Source organism: Anolis sagrei, chromosome 2, assembly GCF_037176765.1.
Source record: "Anolis sagrei isolate rAnoSag1 chromosome 2, rAnoSag1.mat, whole genome shotgun sequence".
NCBI lineage: Eukaryota > Metazoa > Chordata > Lepidosauria > Squamata > Dactyloidae > Anolis > Anolis sagrei.
Genome location: NC_090022.1, coordinates 120,940,273 through 120,959,994, shown reverse-complemented (window position 1 = coordinate 120,959,994; position 19,722 = coordinate 120,940,273). Strand labels below are relative to the sequence as shown.

General features: G+C 41.6%; 1 protein-coding gene across 5 annotated transcripts in view; it reads left to right on the top strand.

Moving 5' to 3' along the window:
• Positions 1–19,722, top strand: part of TNRC6C (trinucleotide repeat containing adaptor 6C) — a 539,926-nt gene that overhangs the window by 209,939 nt on the left and 310,265 nt on the right. For all 5 annotated transcript variants that reach the window (XM_060764575.2, XM_060764576.2, XM_060764577.2 and 2 more), the window contains exon 3: positions 6,212–6,273. In XM_060764575.2, the coding sequence (XP_060620558.2) occupies positions 6,212–6,273 (62 nt within the window). The remainder of the gene's footprint in view (positions 1–6,211; positions 6,274–19,722) is intronic.

Sequence of the window (19,722 nt, the reverse complement as noted above, 5' to 3'; positions counted from 1 at the left end):
TGAATGAATGAATGAATGAATGAATGAATGAATGAATGAATAAATAGCAAATCATTTAGTCAAGGGTAACAATGTGCACTTCTGAAATGAAAAAACCCATTCAGGTAAGTTTTCCATAAGTAAACAACAACAGTTTAGAACCTTGTAGAAATTTTCTTCCAAAATGAATCCACAGCCTTCCATTTCTAGAATGCCTTTTAACACGCTGTGGGAAGTTAGTAATGCAGATTTATCTGTTTTCCCCCTTTTCCTCTGTTTAGTTTAATTGTTGACACCTACTCGGCCACTCTGATGGCCGAAAGCGAGGAGGAGCTGAGGAGCCTTCTAATCAAGGTGAAAGAAGAAAGCGCAAAAGCCGGGTTGCAGCTAAACGCCAAAAAAACCAAGATTATGGCAACAAGAATGATTGACAACTGGAAAATAGAGGGAGAAAATGTGGAGGCCGTGACAGACTTTGTATTTCTAGGTGCAAAGATTACTGCAGATGCAGACTGTAGCCAGGAAATCAGAAGACGCTTACTTCTTGGGAGGAGAGCAATGTCCAGTCTCGATAAAATAGTGAAGAGTAGAGACATCAGACTTGCAACAAAGATCCGCCTAGTCAAAGCCATGGTATTCCCTGTAGTCACCTACGGATGTGAGAGCTGGACCTTAGGGAAGGCTGAGCGAAGGAAGATCGATGCTTTTGAGCTGTGGTGTTGGAGGAAAGTTCTGAGAGTGCCTTGGACTGCGAGAAGATCCAACCAGTCCATCCTCCAGGAAATAAAGCCCGACTGCTCACTGGAGGGAAAGATACTAGAGACAAAGCTGAAGTACTTTGGCCACATCATGAGGAGACAGGAAAGCCTAGAGAAGACAATTATGCTGGGGAAAGTGGAAGGCAAAAGGAAGAGGGGCCGACCAAGGGCAAGATGGATGGATGGCATCCTTGAAGTGACTGGACTGACCTTGAGGGAGCTGGGGGTGGTAACGGCCGACAGGGAGCTCTGGCGTAGGCTGGTCCATGAGGTCACGAAGAGTCGGAGACGACTGAACGAATGAACAACAACAACTCGGCAAGAGAGCTGTCCTTTACCTTGCTTGTTGTAGGCAAGCACACATGGGTTTGCAAGAGTAGACTCCCTTTCTTTACTTTGCTTTAGCTTTGGTTGTATTCTTTATTGCTCAAACACTGCTGTAACTGGACATCAAAAGTCTATAGTTCTCCAGCTTTCTTTGCTAACTTTCCAATGATGAAGCTGCTAAAAAAACCCCTTTCAACTACACATAAGACAGGGATAAATAGGGCTGAGGGACATAAAAGGTCTTTGTAAAAAGGAGCTCTTTTGTTAGAGGATTGATTAAGTTAGATATGCTTATACATTGATTTCAATAATATTCATCATCATCATCATCATCATCATCATCATCATCATCATTGCGTATTTCCTACCTGCCTCTTTCTGAGACTCAAGGGGCACAACATAGTTAAAAATACATAATCATAACACATTATGTAAAATACATATATTAAAACATATTTCTATGAAATACATATATTAAAATACACAGAACAAAGATCAAAATACAGTAAAGGCAAGTCACGAGTTTAAAATTCATTGTTAAAAATTGACTGTATAGGTCTTCTGAAAGAGATTGGTCATTTCTAAGTCCTCCACCATAAATGTATGGAAATTTTCCTTCTTTTCTTTTTTATTATTTTTGAATTATAAAATCATACAGATAATGTGTTACAGTGCAAACCTTTTCTAAAACAATGTAGATGACTATTTTACAAATGTATGGAAATTGTCCAGCAGACATTGACCATGATTTTGCACTGGAGGATCTAGACTTTCCTTGAGATATATCTTGTGGGAAAACAGATTATTTTTATTCCATTTTTCCAACTTTTCCAGGGGTTGTGTACCCCTAACCTCAACACACATATAGGACTGACTGTAGTTTAATTTACAACCCCAAAGACCCCCAAGAGTAAATAGTACTTACTATACTTACAATTAGCCCTTACCATTGCTGTTTCCCATAAGTAAATAGAACAGTTTCTTTTTGTTGCTTGAAAATGTGAGTGCTGTAGGCTGCAAACATGCAATATGGCCACTTTCATGCCTACATCTGAGACAAGATAGGAGAGCGCAACCTGAGGCACAGCATAGATCAGTGCTTGAATCATGCCATATTCCTCCTCTGCCATTCAGTGAACCAGACCCTGTAAATGATAAAAATAACTAAAAGCAAGCTTCATTCTAAAAGAATGGAAGGTACCCTTCAAGTTGCATTCATAATATAATGAAACTTTTCCCCATTATAGGTTTTTCCAAATGTTTCATTTTGGTTACACATTTTTAGACATGCATCATCAGTTCGACATCCAGAGAGCATTGAACCTAATGGATCTGGACCAAACTTGGCATACATAACTATCATGACCAACTTTAAGTACTGATGGGGTTTGGGAGGGATTGACCTGCAATGTTGGGAGTTGTAGGTTATCCACAATCAAAGAGCATTCTGAACCACACTTATGACAGATCTGGACCAAACATGGCACATATACCCATTATGACCAACTTTAAATACTGGCAGGGTTTGGGGGAATTGAGCCACAATGGTGGAAGTTGTAGTTCGCCCACAATCAAAGAGCACAATGAATCCAACCAATGACGAATCTGAACCAAACTTGGCATATAGACCCGCACCCCATGGCCAACTTAAAACACTAGTGGGGTTTGGGGGTGGGGGTGATGACAGAGGATGATGGAAATTGTTGTTCACCCACATCCATAGAACACTGTGAACTCAACAAACAATGGAGCTGGACCAAACTTGGCCCACATACCCATCATGACTAACTTTAACTACTGGTGCTGTTTGAGGCAGTGGCAGATGGATGATAACAGTTGTAGATTACCCATATCCTTATGCATTTTCTAATTCAACCATTCAGAAAATCCAAAAACAAACAATGACTACTAACAAACGTAGTAGTCATTGTTTGTTACAAAATCTCTAACCCAGTTTTTAATAAAGTTTAGAAGAAAACACCATATGTATGTGGATGCCCTCTAATTACTAAGGAACACAGTCTGCTTTACAAAGTATCTTTTATTTCAAAGTATCACAGCTCCCATTTGGAAAACAGGTATTCAAAGCTCTGCATGTGAGAACTGGGGCTCATTCATACTAAAATGATAGTGCTATGATTCCAGTTTAAGTGCCATTGATTGGATCTATGGCATTGTGGGATTTGAAGTTCAGGGATAGTTAGAATTCTTAGAGGGAGAGACCAAGTGTTTTTGACTGAACTACAACACCAAAGATTTCACAGAATAGAGTGGCAGTTGGAGTGGAATCATAGTGCTATAACTGTGTCATGTGAATGTATCAGATCCTTCCTCGTGAGAATACTTGAGGGGCCAAATCACATAATCTGGCCACTGAATTTCCATTTCTCATAATGAAAGTGTTCCATGTGAGTAGGGCCAGGTCAAAAATGATGCAGAGCTGAAATAGAGACCACAAACATATATGAGACAAGTACATGGATGCATGTCTAAATATTGCCAGCTGGAACAGACATGGCTACTCTTTTGTAGAGTGATGTGGAAGAGGATATTTTAATGGCTGATACCTGTAATCAAATGGTGAAAAAATGCACTTTGTAAACTTTCCCCCACTTATCACTAGTGGCACAGCAGGTTAAACCGCTGAGCTGCTGAACTTGCTAACTGAAAGGTTGGTGGTTCGAATCTGGGGAGTGGGGTGAGGTCTCTGCCAACCTAGCAGTTCAAAAACATGTAAAAGTAAGTAGATCAATAGGTACCGCTTCTGCAGGAAGGTACCGGCGCTCCATGCAGTCATACTGGTCACATGACCTTGGAGGTGTCTACGGACAAACCTGGCTCTTCAGCCTAGAAATGGAGATGGGCATCAGCCCCCAGAGTCGGACACGACTAGACTTAATGTCAAGGGAAACCTTTACCTTTACCTATCACTAGTACAGGAGCCCTGTCATTCCTTGTTTTTCCCTCCTGCTATAATTCTTTCTCAAACTTAAAGATATTGCATTTTAAACCAAATATATTTAATTGAACAATTTATTTAAGAAATGTATAAACATTCAAGCAAAAAATAACATTTATATGTCAGGCTTTTTATGGGGTCGGAGAAAGAAAAACATTTATTTTCTAAGCACTTTGACTCACAAATAATGGCCCTTACTCTTATGTATGTGGGAACAGAATTGCAGCTCTAACCTATAAATTTACCATTTATCATTCAAGCTATCATAACAGTATAGAGCTTGCAATATGTTCTTATCTCTATATGTCAAGGAAAATTCCATGTTATTTTAAAACCTGTTTTTTAATGCCCCCATTTTAATTTACTTCTAGAGTTTACTCAATAAGGTAGGATAAGTTAGTTTCATGGGACCTTTCCAATGTGCAATTTTTACAGGTATCCATAAAATATTAGACATGTATGCAAGAATGCTCTGTATTACAAGTATTGCTAAGTCCAGAAGTTATTCCATTTTTTCCTTATTTTTTATACAGTTTTCTTGACCACATCTGAATGAAAATACTCTGCTTCACAACATTTCTACCCCATGTTATATAAAGGACTTGCCATCTTACATTATCTCCAACACATATTATTGTCAGTTTTATCAATTTTGCAACTTCTTGATGGCAGGTGCCATCTTACTAGCATTATATAGTTTAATCCTTACATTCGGGAATTCATTGTGTCACTATAGAAGCATATTTGCATCATGTTTTGCCCTTTTTATCATTTAAATGTGTTTCTTGAAATGTATGTTTTCTGATCTTCCATGAAATATTCTTGTCAAGATTTATACACTATGGGAGGTAATATATAGACAAACAGTTTAACTCTAAACTGTGTACAAGTAAGTTCAAATAAAAGCAATGGAAGTCACATCCAAAATCAAATGCTGGGGTCTTTTCATACCAGACTAGCAATAGGGAAGCACTGTTTTGATTTGATAGGATTAAAAATAATTAAAATTTCCTGGCATTTGACTAAAATGTTTTCACCCAGACATATTCATTTGGCTTTGGTTGGTTGCATACTGTAAGTTGCTTCTGGTGTGAGAGAATCAGCCATCTACAAGACATTGCCCAGGGGATGTCCAGATGTGTTACTATCCTGCGGGATGGCTTCTCTAATGTCCCTCTCATTATCACAGGATGTCTACATCCTATACCACTGGAGAAATTATACTGTTTAGCTGGTATGTACCACCTGACATTCATTAGCAAGTAGCAGCCAATAATGAAAGGACCAAGGGAGTGACATCTATGACCCATTCCCTGTTCGAATATCAGACAATACGCCGATGCCTTAAATCAAGAAATAGCTTCCTAAGATCTACAGAGATATTCGCAGGAACACCTCAGCAAGCGAGAGTCCAAAAGTGGCAGGCAAAAACCAAGAACCTCAATCCATTGCTGATACTGGATGAGAAACTCCCTCCTGGGCACACAGAAGACTGGGCGACTTTTAAGGGTCTGAATAGGCTGCGCTCTGGAACCATGAGATGCAGAGCCAACCTTAAAAAATAAGACCACAAAGTGGAGTCCACAAGATGTGAATGCGGAGAAGAGCAAACCACAGACCACCTATCACAATGCAACCTGAGCCCTGCCACATGCACAATGGAGGACCTCCTTATAGCAACACCAGTGGCACTCCAAGTGGCCAGCTACTGGTCAAAGGAAATCTAGTATAATGCCAAGTTCTTAACTTTGTGTTTTAAAATGCATTATAACTGTAGCCCCAGTTCGCTTCTGACATGATAAGTAATTCAAATCTAGCTTTGGACAAATCTGTTTCTGTGTGGCCATGATTTCAGTAGGAGTGAGGCAATGGAAAAGACCTATCAGAGTCATTTAATAAATGGCAAGGCAATGCTATCAAATCCTCAGTAAAGTTGCTTCAATTATCCATACCTTTGGCTCACATGTTACCTTTTGGCTGGTTGTGAATACAGAAATGCTGCTTTAATGCCTTTGATAGTAGAATTTATTACAGGTGCCACAGTATTTTATATATGTATTTGTTTGCTTGTTTGGTTTTGATGTTGATCTCACAAAATTCCATCATTTACTTTGGGAGTAAACTGCAAATCTATGGGTTAGGTCAACATGTTTTAATTTTTATTTCTTCTTCTCTTCCTGTCTTTTAGCCACAAATAAACCATCAGATAAGTCCTTGCCAGAAGGCAGCCTTTGAAGGAGTCAAGAGCAGGTAGGGATTTCATCGAGCGCGACATCAAAGTGACAGGTCCGCTTGTGTGTTTTATGATGACACTGGGGCTCGAGAACTTCTTTGTCCTGTCATACTGTATAATTTCGCATCGTGATTTAGCCTCCAAGGTTTACTGTTTTGGAAGCAAAATAACAGGATGCTGCTTCTGCTAGCCTAATGGGACTTTCCTTGTAGCAAGAAATTATCAGCTTGAAGCTAGTAGGGAATGTGAACTATAAGACCTCTCATCTATATCACAAAGAGTTGTTAATTTTGGTGTGGAAATATCAAAAAAATTTTAAGGCTGAGGGTCTAGAATAGGAGTCTATGTAGGACATGAGCAAGCAAAGGGTGTCCCTCAAGATTTTGTTGAACTGCAAGTCTCAGCACTCCTTGCCATTGACTATGCTGGCTGGGACTGCTGGGAGTTGCAGTCCAACAATGTCTAGAGGTGTCACCCCTGAATTGTGGAGGTGTTCAATTGAAACTTTACTACCCATGACCTTTTTTCACCTAGTAAATGGTTGCATGTTGCTCTTGACATCTTGACATCATTAAAGGCTTTCTTTGGTGTGGATCATATTGAAATGACCTTAGAGAACGTCTATTGGTTTTGTGAGATGCAACTAAGTTTATTCCTGTCTATTACAGATTCAGGTTTTTTCTCAGTGCTCTTTTCTGACAATGAAGCTGTGTCCTCTGTTTCCTCGTAGATGTAAGCATCTGAATTCAGAATCACATAGAGACTAAATACAGACAAAGCTTGTACTGGCTGTTTAATCCCCCTTGATGCCCTGCATTTCTTTTCGAATTGTTTTTTTTTTTTTTTTTTTGTATTTTTAGCAAAGCAGAAATACTACTTTGTCTCACTAATTTGGTTTAAATTACTCTCTGGGGTTCAGTTAAGATGAACTTGATATAATGTTGCCTCTGGTTTGTGAGCTTTATATAAATAGCCTGAAGTTTTATAGATGGTGTTTTCAATAATCTTGTGCATGGACCAAAGGGAAGCAAAGGTGTCACTAACTCAGCCACACAGGTGGGCAACGTTATTTGGAAATAATGTATTGTCAAAGGCTTTCATGGTCAGAATCACGGGGTTGTTGTGAGTTTTCTGGGCTGTATGGTTATGTTCCAGAAGCATTCTCTCCTGACGTTTCACCTGCATCTATGGCAGGTGAAACGTCCATAGATAAAGGCTGTGAGATCTGTTGGAAACTACAAAAATTGGGTTTATATATCTTACTTCAACAGAGAAGTCAGCCATGGCAGTGCATTGATGAACCAACCTGGACACAACATATTATTTGAGAACACAGAAATACTGGACAACCACCATGTCAGATGACATAGAGAAGCCATTGAAATCCACAAGCATGTGGACAATTTCAACAGAAAAGTCATTGGAAGCCCTTCCAAGGGGAATTCTGGATTGAATAAAAAATTTTCACAATTTGGGGGTGATTCTATCCAATATTTGCACATGGTTTTGCATAGGATGCAGCATCTCCTTTGCAGAAGATATTTTGTGGTTTGTGCAGAAAATGCTGCGAACTGCATAGAAAAAGCATCTATTCCCCCCCCCCCAAAAAAAAAACCCTACATGTAATTTTTGCACAATTACAACATTTTCTCACAGAAAATGCACTTACTGTGTGCATGTGTCCATACCTTGCTACTTTACATAGAAATGAGCATTTTATAATAGCTGAATAGGCAGGTGGATTTTCCATGGAAACGCAAGGCTGGAGGCTTGTGAGAAGGAACGAACATAAAATAGCCCCTGAGGGCTTCATGCATGAGCAGAAGCACTGAGTTGTGTAAACCTACGCAGAGTTACATTAAACATTAATAAACACCCTCCAGCCACAAGTTGTATTTGTGGCTTCTTCCTTTAAGCCCCATATTTAAGCCTCATCCTTCGGACAATGTGTTTCACTAAGGCAAGACTGGAGAAATAACAGCCTTCAGGCCACCTTAATGTCCCCAATCTCTGCATTTCCAATGTGAAAAGGTAAATCACTGCTCCAAACGTACTCAAAGAACAGTGAAGTAGTTAAAAATGCCTCCCATCTCACCATGAAATTTGCCAACAAAGCCAGAATTCAGAACTGGAAGCAATTTCAGTTTTCTATATTTTTCCTAGTCAAATTTCAGTTGAAAAAGTGATGGTGGTCCACCATGGTTGTACTAAAATGGAAATAATTACTTACCTCTTCTTTGAGGTGACAAGAGGAACGAGGCTCCAGAATTTAGGGATTCCCATGTTCCTTTTAAACATAGAGGCAACAAAATACAAGTTGTATCCATAATCCAAAATCTTTGGGATGAGAGGTATTTTGGATTTTAGGAGTTTGCTACATGTGTACATAATGAAATATCTTGGAGGTGTGGTGCAAGTCTAAATGCAAAATTCATTTCTATTTCATATACCTTACACATATAACAGTCAATTACTTCTTATACAATATTTTAAATAATTTTGTGCATGAATGAAATTTTGTGTACATTGAACCATCAGAAAGCAAAGGTATCATTCTTTTAGTTTCAGATTCTGAGAGGATTTCAGATTTTGGAATATTTCAGATTTTAGAATCAAAATTTTTAGAATCAATTACCTGTACTAAGATTTTTTTTTTATTTACTTTTTGTGGTGGAAGAAGATGGTGACAATGAGATTTAACTCAAGTTACATTTCAAATGCAATATAATGCAAATAAAGTCTTTCTCTTGGAATAGAAAGAAATGCCTTCTAGTTACTTTTCAAAGTTGCCTTCAAAGCACATTTAAAGTTATCTTTATCGCTATGTTGACAAGCAGTTTTCAATTTGTTGCCATGTCCCTAGGAAACCTAAGGGGGCTTCCACTACACAGAGAGAGAAACTAATGAAAAAGCAACAAACATTGCAACAAATGGCACAACTAGCTACTTTCTGATGATGGTATCAAGAGATAATAATAGTCATATTTATGCGAGTCGAATGCTCACCTTTTCTGACTAAATTACATTGCTAAAATTGAGATACACTTTAGATTCAATATGGCACGTTAGAATCATGCACCTAAGCCCACTTGCACTGGAACAAGTTACTTACGGTGAATACAACAATTATACAGGACACACTAAGACACATTTTTAAGGCCTATAGGTGTGGTAGTGGAGCAAAAGTTGTATTTGCAAGAACCACTCCAAACAAGAAACAACCATTTGATTTGAATCTTGCCAGCAGTTTCAAAGTTTTTGGGCCAAATGTTGCAATACTCCTCTTAGAGCACCTGACTATCCATTGGGTCTAAAGTTATTGGATTCCCTAAAGGAATCCAGTTTACCTGTCCGAACGTATCTTTCTCTACAAATCTCCAAGGACTTTAAGATCGTCGGGGAAGACCCTGCTCTTGATCCCACCGCCATCGCAGTCGCATTTGGTAGGAACAATAGACAGGGCCTTCTCGGTGCTGGCCCCTCAGCTGTGGAACTCCCTCTCTAATGAGATTAAATCTGCCCCCTCCCTCCTGACCTTCCAAAGAAGCTCAAATCCTGGTTGTGGGATCAAGTGTTTGCAGAATAGATTGATTTGCTCGGGAAGATAATGTTTTTAGTGGACTGCAATGGATTGATTTGAATGATGACATGAACTGGTGAACTGTTTAAATGTATATTTATAACTGTTTTAATTGTATTTTATGCTATATTGCTATATTTTATTGGCTTGGAATAGTGCCTGTTGGTAGCCTTCAGAGGTTGAGAAGGATGGGATAGAAATGCTTCAAATAAATAAATAAATAAATAAAGTTTAATTAACCATCTGTGTCATTCAGGAAGAAGGTGGGATCATGAGGTGAACAGGAAAAGCTAAGGGGTTTATCTAAATGTTGTAAGTTCATTTTTTGAGCACAAGGGCAGTGAGCATTGTCTCTCTGAGGCCTTCAGAATGTCATGCAGGTCTTACTGAGGTCAAAAACAGGCAATGTGTCCTATATGAGTATTTGTGGATCTGCATTGAGGCCCTGACTCCTGCTTCAGAAATAAGTAAACTGCTGTATACCATGGAAGGGAAACTAGTTCACACTGTAAGTTGCATACAACTTGCAGAGTCCCATTACATGGCCCCTGAAGCCCTACAAGGCCCCAGTCCTTTAAAAAAACACTGCTTATTTTGTCAGTTTACTAAAGTGTGAATGTTATCATTCAAGAGGAGTGATACACTCCCTTCCTCATTGGAATCTCCAGCTAATTGCACTGAAGTTTTGCCTGTGTTAAGGTCGGCTTTTTCATTTCCATATGTGCAGTGTTGGTGCCGTGGAGCATATGGAAGTGAATGAGCTGAAACCTAAAACACACAATACATCAGTGTAATTAATTGGGATTTCTGATGATCTAAAGTAAGTATGCAGTCTGTTCTGAACACCATTGCATTCCCTCTGCGATGGTAATAATGGGGGGATGCAATCCCCTTGGTTGTCCTGGATCTTTTAGCAAGCATACTAATTGTTCTTTGTATTCCATTAAGCTGTTTTACACTACACTCAGTTATCCTCAGGAAGCAGAATTTCCATGGCAGAATCTCCACTGCTTCCCTGAAAGATAAAGACAGTCCTGAATATTATTAGCATTTGATGATCCTTCCAGTTAGATCTACAAACTTCACCCACCAGTTACATGCGGATTTTAGAAAACATGGGCAATGATACAGGCGCTTGTGAAATCTCATAACAAGCCAATGCCACAGAACAGTGTTGGAGGTTGTAGGTATAAATAAATAGAAGCTTTACCACAGTTTCTGAACCAAAATATACCCTGCAGTATAATAAAACGTCACTCAGGCTTGTGTAACAAGTAACAGTATCTTTACTTCCATTCAAAAGATCAAACAGGGCAACAATATATATAGCAGTCTCTCTGAAGTCAGACAGACAACAGAGGGAATAAACAGTCCTTTTACACAGTCTTTAAAATATGCTTCATGTCTTAGAAATGATCAGGCTTTAGAGAGTTGGCAGTCCTTTCCTTCCTGGCTGTTTCCAGCCAGTGCTCTCTTCACTCTGAGGTGAAAGTGACAGTTAAACCCATTTGTCTCAACAGCAAGCTAGAGGCAGTAGCCAATCAGAATTCTGGCTCCTGGCATGCTCAGCCAATCAGCTGCCAACACATGCCTTTCCAGTCAACCCATTACATTATGGTGCCTTTTTACAAATACCCACAAACAGAATGCTCTCCTAGATCACCTTCTAAGACTGAAACTCAAGTAATGGCAATGTAATATGTGCCTCTCAATCCTGTCCCATTATCCCAGAACCATTGGCAATCATCTTTGAGAATTCCCAAGAATTAGGGAAGTCCCAACAGACTGGAGAAGAGCAAATTTTGTCTCCATTTTCAAAAGTAGGGAAGAGAAGTGGACCAAAACAATTACCACCCAGGCAGCCCAACATCAATACCAGGAAAGGTTCAAGAGCATTAGTCTATAAGTATCTACCAAGTTACAATCTTGATAGATGAAGGGAATACTGTGGATGTGGCATATCTTGATTTAAATAAGGCCTTCAATGAACTCACTAATGGCTCCTCTTCATCCTGAAGAGAAGTAAGTTCACAGTGTTCTGCCCTGGGCCCAGTGCTATTTAATTCTAACTGGCTTTGATGATGGAATAGATGACATAATTGCAGATGACATCAAATTAGGAAGGGCAATTAACACACAGGAAGATAGGATCAGAACTCATAGAATCATAGAATAACAGAGTCAGAAGAGACCACAAGGGCCATCTAGTCCAACCCCCTGCCATGCAGGAAAAACACAATCAAAGTACCCTGACAAATGGCCATCCAGCCTCTGTTTAAAAGCTTCCAAGGAAGGAGCTTCCACCAAATGATGTTAACATTTGAAAGAGCTGGGCCAAAACCAACAAGTTCAAACAGGGAGAAATTTAATGTATAACATTTAGGCAAAAAAATTGAAATGCATGAATATCACTTGGTTTGACAATGATTGGGGATTTAAATAGACTGTAAACTGAATATATGAGCCAACAATGTAATGTGGCATCTTAAAAAGCCAATGTGATTCTAGGCTGTACATCAAGAGGAGTCTAGTGCCTAGATTGAGGAAAGCCAAGGTACCACACTGTTCTGCTCTTATCAACTCTCATCTGGAATATTGTGTCTAGTTCTGGGTAGCACAATTCAGGAAGGATATTGATAAACTTGAAATTGATGACAAGAAACAAAGATGGCAGGGACCTAACAGAAGCTGAAGAGATCAAGAGAAGGTGGCGAGACTATACAGAAGATCTGTATAGGAAGGATAACAATATCGAGGATAGCTTTGACGGTGTGGTGAATGAATTAGAACCAGACATCCTGAGGAGTGAGGTTGAATGGGCCTTAAGAAGCATTGCTAACAACAAGGCAGCAGGAGATGATGGGATCCCAGCTGAACTGCTTAAAGTCTTAAAAGATGATGCTGTCAAGGTGATGCATGCCATATGCCAGCAAATATGGAAAACACAAGAATGGCCATCAGACTGGAAAAAATCAACTTATATCCCCATACCAAAAAAGGGAAATGCGAAAGACTGCTCAAACTTCCGTACAGTGGCCCTTATTTCTCATGCCAGTAAGGTAATGCTCAAGATCCTGCAAGGAAGACTCCAGCAATACATGGAGCGAGAGTTGCCAGATGTTCAAGCTGGGTTTAGAAAAGGCAGAGGAACGAGAGACCAGATTGCCAATATCTGCTGGATAATGGAGAAAGGCAGGGAGTTTCAGAAAAACATCTACTTCTGCTTCATTGACTATTCTAAAGCCTTTGACTGTGTGGATCATAATAAATTGTGGCAAGTTCTTGGTGGGATGGGCATCCCAAGCCACCTTGTCTCTCTCCTGAGGAATCTGTACAAGGACCAAGTAGCAACAGTCAGAACTGACCACGGAACAACAGACTGGTTCCAGATTGGGAAAGGCGTACGGCAAGGCTGCATCCTCTCACCCAACCTTTTCAACTTGTATGCAGAACACATCATGCGAGGATGTGCGGGGCTGGATGAATGCAAAGCTGGGGTGAAAATTGCTGGAAGAAACATTAACAACCTCAGATATGCAGATGACACCACTCTGATGGCCGAAAGCGAGGAGGAGCTGAGGAGCCTTCTCATCAAGGTGAAAGAAGAAAGCGCAAAAGCTGGGTTGCAGCTAAACGTCAAAAAAACCAAGATTATGGCAACAAGAATGATTGACAACTGGAAAATAGAGGGAGAAACCGTGGAGGCCGTGACAGACTTTGTATTTCTAGGTGCAAAGATTACTGCAGATGCAGACTGTAGCCAGGAAATCAGAAGACGCTTACTTCTTGGGAGGAGAGCAATGTCCAGTCTCGATAAAATAGTGAAGAGTAGAGACATCAGACTGGCAACAAAGATCCGCCTAGTCAAAGCCATGGTCTTCCCTGTAGTCACCTACGGATGTGAGAGCTGGACCTTAGGGAAGGCTGAACGAAGGAAGATCGATGCTTTTGAGCTGTGGTGTTGGAGGAAAGTGCTGAGAGTGCCTTGGACTGCGAGAAGATCCAACCAGTCCATCCTCCAGGAAATAAAGCCCGACTGCTCACTGGAGGGAAAGATACTAGAGACAAAGTTGAAGTACTTTGGCCACATCATGAGGAGACAGGAAAGCCTAGAGAAGACAATTATGCTGGGGAAAGTGGAAGGCAAAAGGAAGAGGGACCGACCAAGGGCAAGATGGATGGATGGCATCCTTGAAGTGACTGGACTGACCTTGAGGGAGCTGGGGGTGGTAACGGCCGACAGGGAGCTCTGGCGTAGGCTGGTCCATGAGGTCACGAAGAGTCGGAGACGACTGAACGAATGAACAACAACAATTGATAAACTGGAATGTATCCAGAGAAGGGTGATCAAAAATCTGGAGCCCATGCTCTACCAGGAACAAATTAGGGAGCTTCAGTATATTTACCCTGAAGAAGAGAAGTTTGAGATTAAACCATGTTTAAATATTTGAAACACTACCATACTGAAGATGGAGCATGCTTCTTTTCTGCTGCTAAAGAAACTAGGACACAGAGAAATGGATTCAAATTACAGAGAAAGGGATTCCATTTAAACATTAGGAAGTCCCTGTTTGTGACCTTTGTGGCTGCACGTGAAGCCCTATTTATTTTCCTAGCATTTTGTTTTCTAATTTCTTGATCTACCTTTGCTAGATTACGTCTAATACAGGTTTTAACTAGTTAATGTTTTCAAAAATATTTTGTTGTTTACCCAACCCAATTAATGATCACTATAGAAATGCTGATAATGCTATTAACAAAAGCAACAACATCCTTGTCTTGACAATAAATATTAATTGAAAAGGCAGTAAAAATCCACTCTTTTCCCACACTTTAAGCTCCTTAATTATTGATATTACAGGGTGCTTAATAAGAGCAGCTCTTCAGTAAATAATCCTTGTTAATTGTTTTCAGGTCTGAATGGCTTTTCTTTGTAACTCTAGATGCCTTTTCTGGTGTCTCAGTGTTTATAATCTATTGCTATTCAATGGCTTTTTTTTCTTTTTGCAACAAGGTAAAAGAGGACTTGTGACTAAGGCCCCATCTACATGGCCATATAATGCAGATTCATAATACAGTTTAACTGTACTGAACTCCATTATATGAGAGTAGCATAGACTCATATAATGCAGTTCAATAAAATTAAACTGTATAATGAGACTGCATTATATCGATGTGTAGATGGGGCTATGATTCTTCCACATCATTAGGAATATTGTGAGGGGATTCCCCTAAGTATAGATTTGATGGTGTTCCACTCATGTTAGTGGGCATGACAAAACAGCATTTCAAGTAGACTTCTTGAAGTTTAGCACAAGTTCACTATCAACTTTGTCTTAGTGCCATTTTATGATCTTGTTTATTTTGAATTAAAGTTTAATTGACACTAAAAGGTTTTTCTGCCTGTAATAGGGAGGAAGGGAACAAAAGACACAAATAGCACTACAGTACCATAGTGGGATGATGTTAATTTTTATGGCCCCTGTATCCACATAGGCTATGTCAGGCATCTGCAAACTAAGGCTGGGGGCCCAGGACCTGGATGCAGCCTCCTGAGTGTTTACCTCAAGCCCTCCTCATTTTCCTTGTCCTCTTGGCAGAAGGGCATGGCGACCCACCATGTCCTGATGCCAAAAAATGGGAGAGGAAGACACTGAGAGCCCTCTGGAGCGCTTTCAGCCACCATGTGTCTTGCCCTTCTCCTGGCATAAGGATGGCTTGAGGAAGGCACACAATGGATGAAAGCCCCCCAGAGAACTCTCATTTGCCTCCTCTCTCTGCCTCCTCCTAGCATAATGCCAAGAGAGCAGCCCTAGGATCGGGGGGGGGGGGGTGGAGAATTGGGCCAGTCGAGGCATCTCCCGCCTTCCTTATGGCATAAGGATGAGGTGAGCAGCCCCGTCCTTATGCTGAGAGGACACCTGAGGATGGCCCAGGCCCTGCCCTGCCCTGCCCCCTCCTGGCCCTGCCCTCTTCCAGACCCTCCTCCTCCAGGGCCTGCCCCCCTCCCTCCTGGTGTCATTTATATAAAATAACAAAATTCGGATTTTTTTTTATAAAAAAAAAAGTCTTGTCAAAAGTGCTGGAATCTGTGGGTACGCAATGTGCTGAGATGGAAAGCCCACTGTATTTCTAAATGCCTGACTTCAAGCTATCCAAAAGCTAGAAGTTCAGTGGAGACAAATGCAAGATACTCACTCCACTTAGGCAGAAAAAAATGAAATGGAAAGATACAGAATGGGGGACTCCTGGCACGACAGCAGTACGTGCGAAAGATACCTTGGAGTCCTTGTGGGCAACAATTAAACATGAGGCAAGAATGTGATGCTGCAGCTAAAAAAAGCCAATGGGATTTTGGCCTACATCAATAGGAGTCTAGTGCCTAGATCCAGGGAAGTCATGCTCCCCCTCTATTCTGCCTTGGTCAGACCACACCTGGAATCACACTGTGTCCAATTCTGGGCACCACAATTGAAGAGAGATGTTGACAGGCTGGAATGTGTCCAGAGAAGGGCAGCTAAAATGATCAAGGGTTTGTTTTTTGTTTTTTGGCCATCTGTTGGGGGTGCGTTGAATGCAATTGTCCTGCTTCTTAGCAAGGGGTTGGACTGGATGGCCCACGAGGTCTCTTCCAACTCTATGATTCTATGATTTAGGGGCACAAGGAACCTTTGGCTGCCAGGGCCAAACCCTGCCTCCTTGTGGAGAAGTACACCCTGGGTGGAGAGCAAAGGAGGGAGGGAGGGCTTAACCAGCCCAGCTGTGCTTCCTCTGAGTGGGTGCCTTTTGCTGTGTGCTTGCTATGCAGAGCAAGGAGACGACTGTGCAGAGATCTCCCTTTAGGTAGGCACCTCCCTAGACAGGGAGACACATACTCACTCACACACAGAGGGCTCCCTCCCCGCTTTGCCCCTGGCATTGAGTTGGGGGAAGCGAAAGACCAATGGGACCAATGCCAAGTGCCCGAGGAAGGCAGGCAGTCTCTCCCCCTCAAGCCCAGCAGGGAAGCTGCCAGAGACAGCCTGCTCCTCATGGCCATCAATCAGCCCTGGCTCATGGATCTCGAGGGGAAGGAGGGAGGCAAGGAAGGAGGGGAAAGGAAGGCAGGGAGGTTGGCACGCAATAATAATAACAGTAAAAATAAATAAATCCGCGAGCTTGAAAGCGCGAAGACAATAGCAAGATGGCTTTCCTTGCCTAGCTTTGGAGGGGCGCTTGCCAAGAGAGCGGGGGAGAGGGCATGCCAGCCGGCTCTGCTCCGAGAAGATCAAGGCAGAGGGAGGGAGGGAGGGAGGGAGGCACCCGAGTGAGGAGGGAAGGAGAGAGGTGGGCCGGGATATGGCTCATCCCGAGGCTTCCTTATTAACGGGAGCAAGACATCCAATCCGAGTCATTAAGGCTTCAGAAGGAAGAGGGTGGTTTTTAACTCTTCCAGGCAGGAGGACCTTCTGCTAGGCGCTGCCCATCAAAGGCAGGCTCATGAGAATCAATTCCACCCCTTTTACCCCTGGACTTCATCCTCTCTCTCTTTCTCTTTCCCTGCTGCTACCCACCCAATACAGTTGATCCTCCACCTTTGCAGATTGGACTTCTGCAGATTTGATTATTCACATGTTATCCCTAGGAATCTCCAGGTCCTCCATGGTCATCTTCTGTTGGGGTTCAATTATAGACTTATGCTGGAGGGCCTAGAGATTCCCACAGAGAATTCTACCAAGGTGTTGTCAAAGATTTTCATGGCCAGAATCACTGGGTTGCTGTTTTCTGGGCTGTATGGCCATGTTCCAGAAGTATTCTCTCCTGACGTTTCACCCACATCTGTGGCAGGCATCCTCAGAGGTTGTGAGGTATATTCTTCTTGGACAACAAGTTAAACATGAGCCAACAATGTCATGTGGTGGCAAACAAGGCCAATGGGATTTTGGCCTGCATAAATAGGAGTCTAATGTCTAGATCCAGGGAAGTCATGCTACCCCTCTATTCTGCCTAGGATCACACTGTGTCCAGTCCTGGGCACTACAATTGAAGGAAGATGTTGACAAGCTGGAATGTGTCCAGAGGAGGGTGACTAAAATGATCAAGGGTCTGGAAAGCAAGCCCTATGAGGAGCAGCTTAAAGAGTTGGGTATGTTTAGCCTTCAGAAGAGAAGGCTGAGGGGGTTGGACTGGATGGCTCACAAGGTCTCTTCCAACTCTATGATCTGTGATTCTAGGAAACTTTAGGTCCCCCAATATGATCTGGAGAAAATGGACAATAGAGTCATGCAGAGGAAGTTGCCAGCCATGGACACAGATGAAACATCAGGAGAAAATGCTGCTAGAACACAGCCATACAGCCGGAAAACAAACCACACAACACCCCATTGATTCCGGCTGTGAAAGCCTTTCACAATACATTCCAATTTTATAATTTGCAAAAGAAAAAAAAGGAAAGGAAAAGAAAAGAAAAGAAAAGAAAGGGGAAAAGGTATAAAGAAAGAAAGAAAGAAAGAAAGAGAAGAAAGAAGGGATGAAGGAAGATAGAGAAGACATAAGGAAGGGAAAGGAAGAGAAAGGAAAGAAAGAAGGTGTATGAGGGAAATAGAGAAGGGAAAGAAAGGGCCCTTCCACACAGCCATATAACCCAGAATATCAAGACAGATACTCCACAATATCTGCTTTGAACTGTATTATCTGAGTCCACACTGCCATATAATCCAGTTCAATGTGGATTTTTTTACAGCTGTGTGGAAGGGAACATGTATTATTCACCATTGCCAGTGTGTTGCCATAGCAGTATTGTGAGGCAGAGCTATAGAAGGGGGAAAGTAGGCAGGCAGTGGTCTCAACGACACCATCTGGGTATATGTGCTAGTAAATAATATATTTCTTTAAAACCCTGCAGTTAGCTATTATCTAGCATTCCAGAGTACCATCAGACAGTGGCAAAGCCATTGGACAGATTGCCTAAACACAGTAGATTTTGTGTTCCCGGGATCCTTGGAAGGATCTTCTGCAAGAAGTGCTGTGAATGCCAGGCTGCCATTGATGTGACTTAGCAAGCAGCATTTGAGGGAGAGGGTTACTTTGTCCATAGCACACCCCCTAACTCATTGGTATGAACTTCTGAATTATATCAACCTTGTTCCTAATATATATACACACACCAAGGTCTGGCATCAATTGGTTGGCAGCCTCAGGAAATTAAGACCTGTAATCCAGAGCTCATCTGAGCTTACTTTTTTACTTAGGCGATCCCTCGTTGGACGAGTAAGATGGTCTTCCATCATGGGTTCCTTGTGGGTCCGCATGTGGCTGTGGAGCCCTATTCTTGCTCTGCATCTTCTTCCGCAGTGAGGGCATTGGTTTCCAGGTGGAAGGCGGTCCCACCGGGGTTGCACCATCCTTATGAGAAGGCATGTCAGGTAGTGAAGTGGAAAGGAAATGGGCTGGTGGGAGGAATTAAAGGATTGGGCTAAGCACTCAGAAATGGCACAATTAAACAACCTAGGTTTGGTTTTTTTTGGAGTCTCCCATTCTTGCCCCCAACAGCCTAAAATGTTATTTTCCAACTATACCAAAATCATTTTTTAGTCTTTAGATGACACAGTTCTCATATTTCACTTGGAAGCCTCCATGGGAATGAAACAAACATTTTAGGACCCAAGAGACTCAAGAGAAGTGATTGCTTGAACATATCTTACAAAGGATTTTCACTCATCCGTGGCAGAGAGCACAAGTAAACACGTGCTATTTCCTGGAACACTTAAGCTCTGGCCAGTACCCAATACATTGCTGTTGCAGAACCAAAGCATAAATTTGGGACATGTTGGCAACGGGTGGCAACAGTGAAGAAATGCCAAGATATAAACTGTAGGATATGTGTTTCTCATCCACCCAGAAGGAT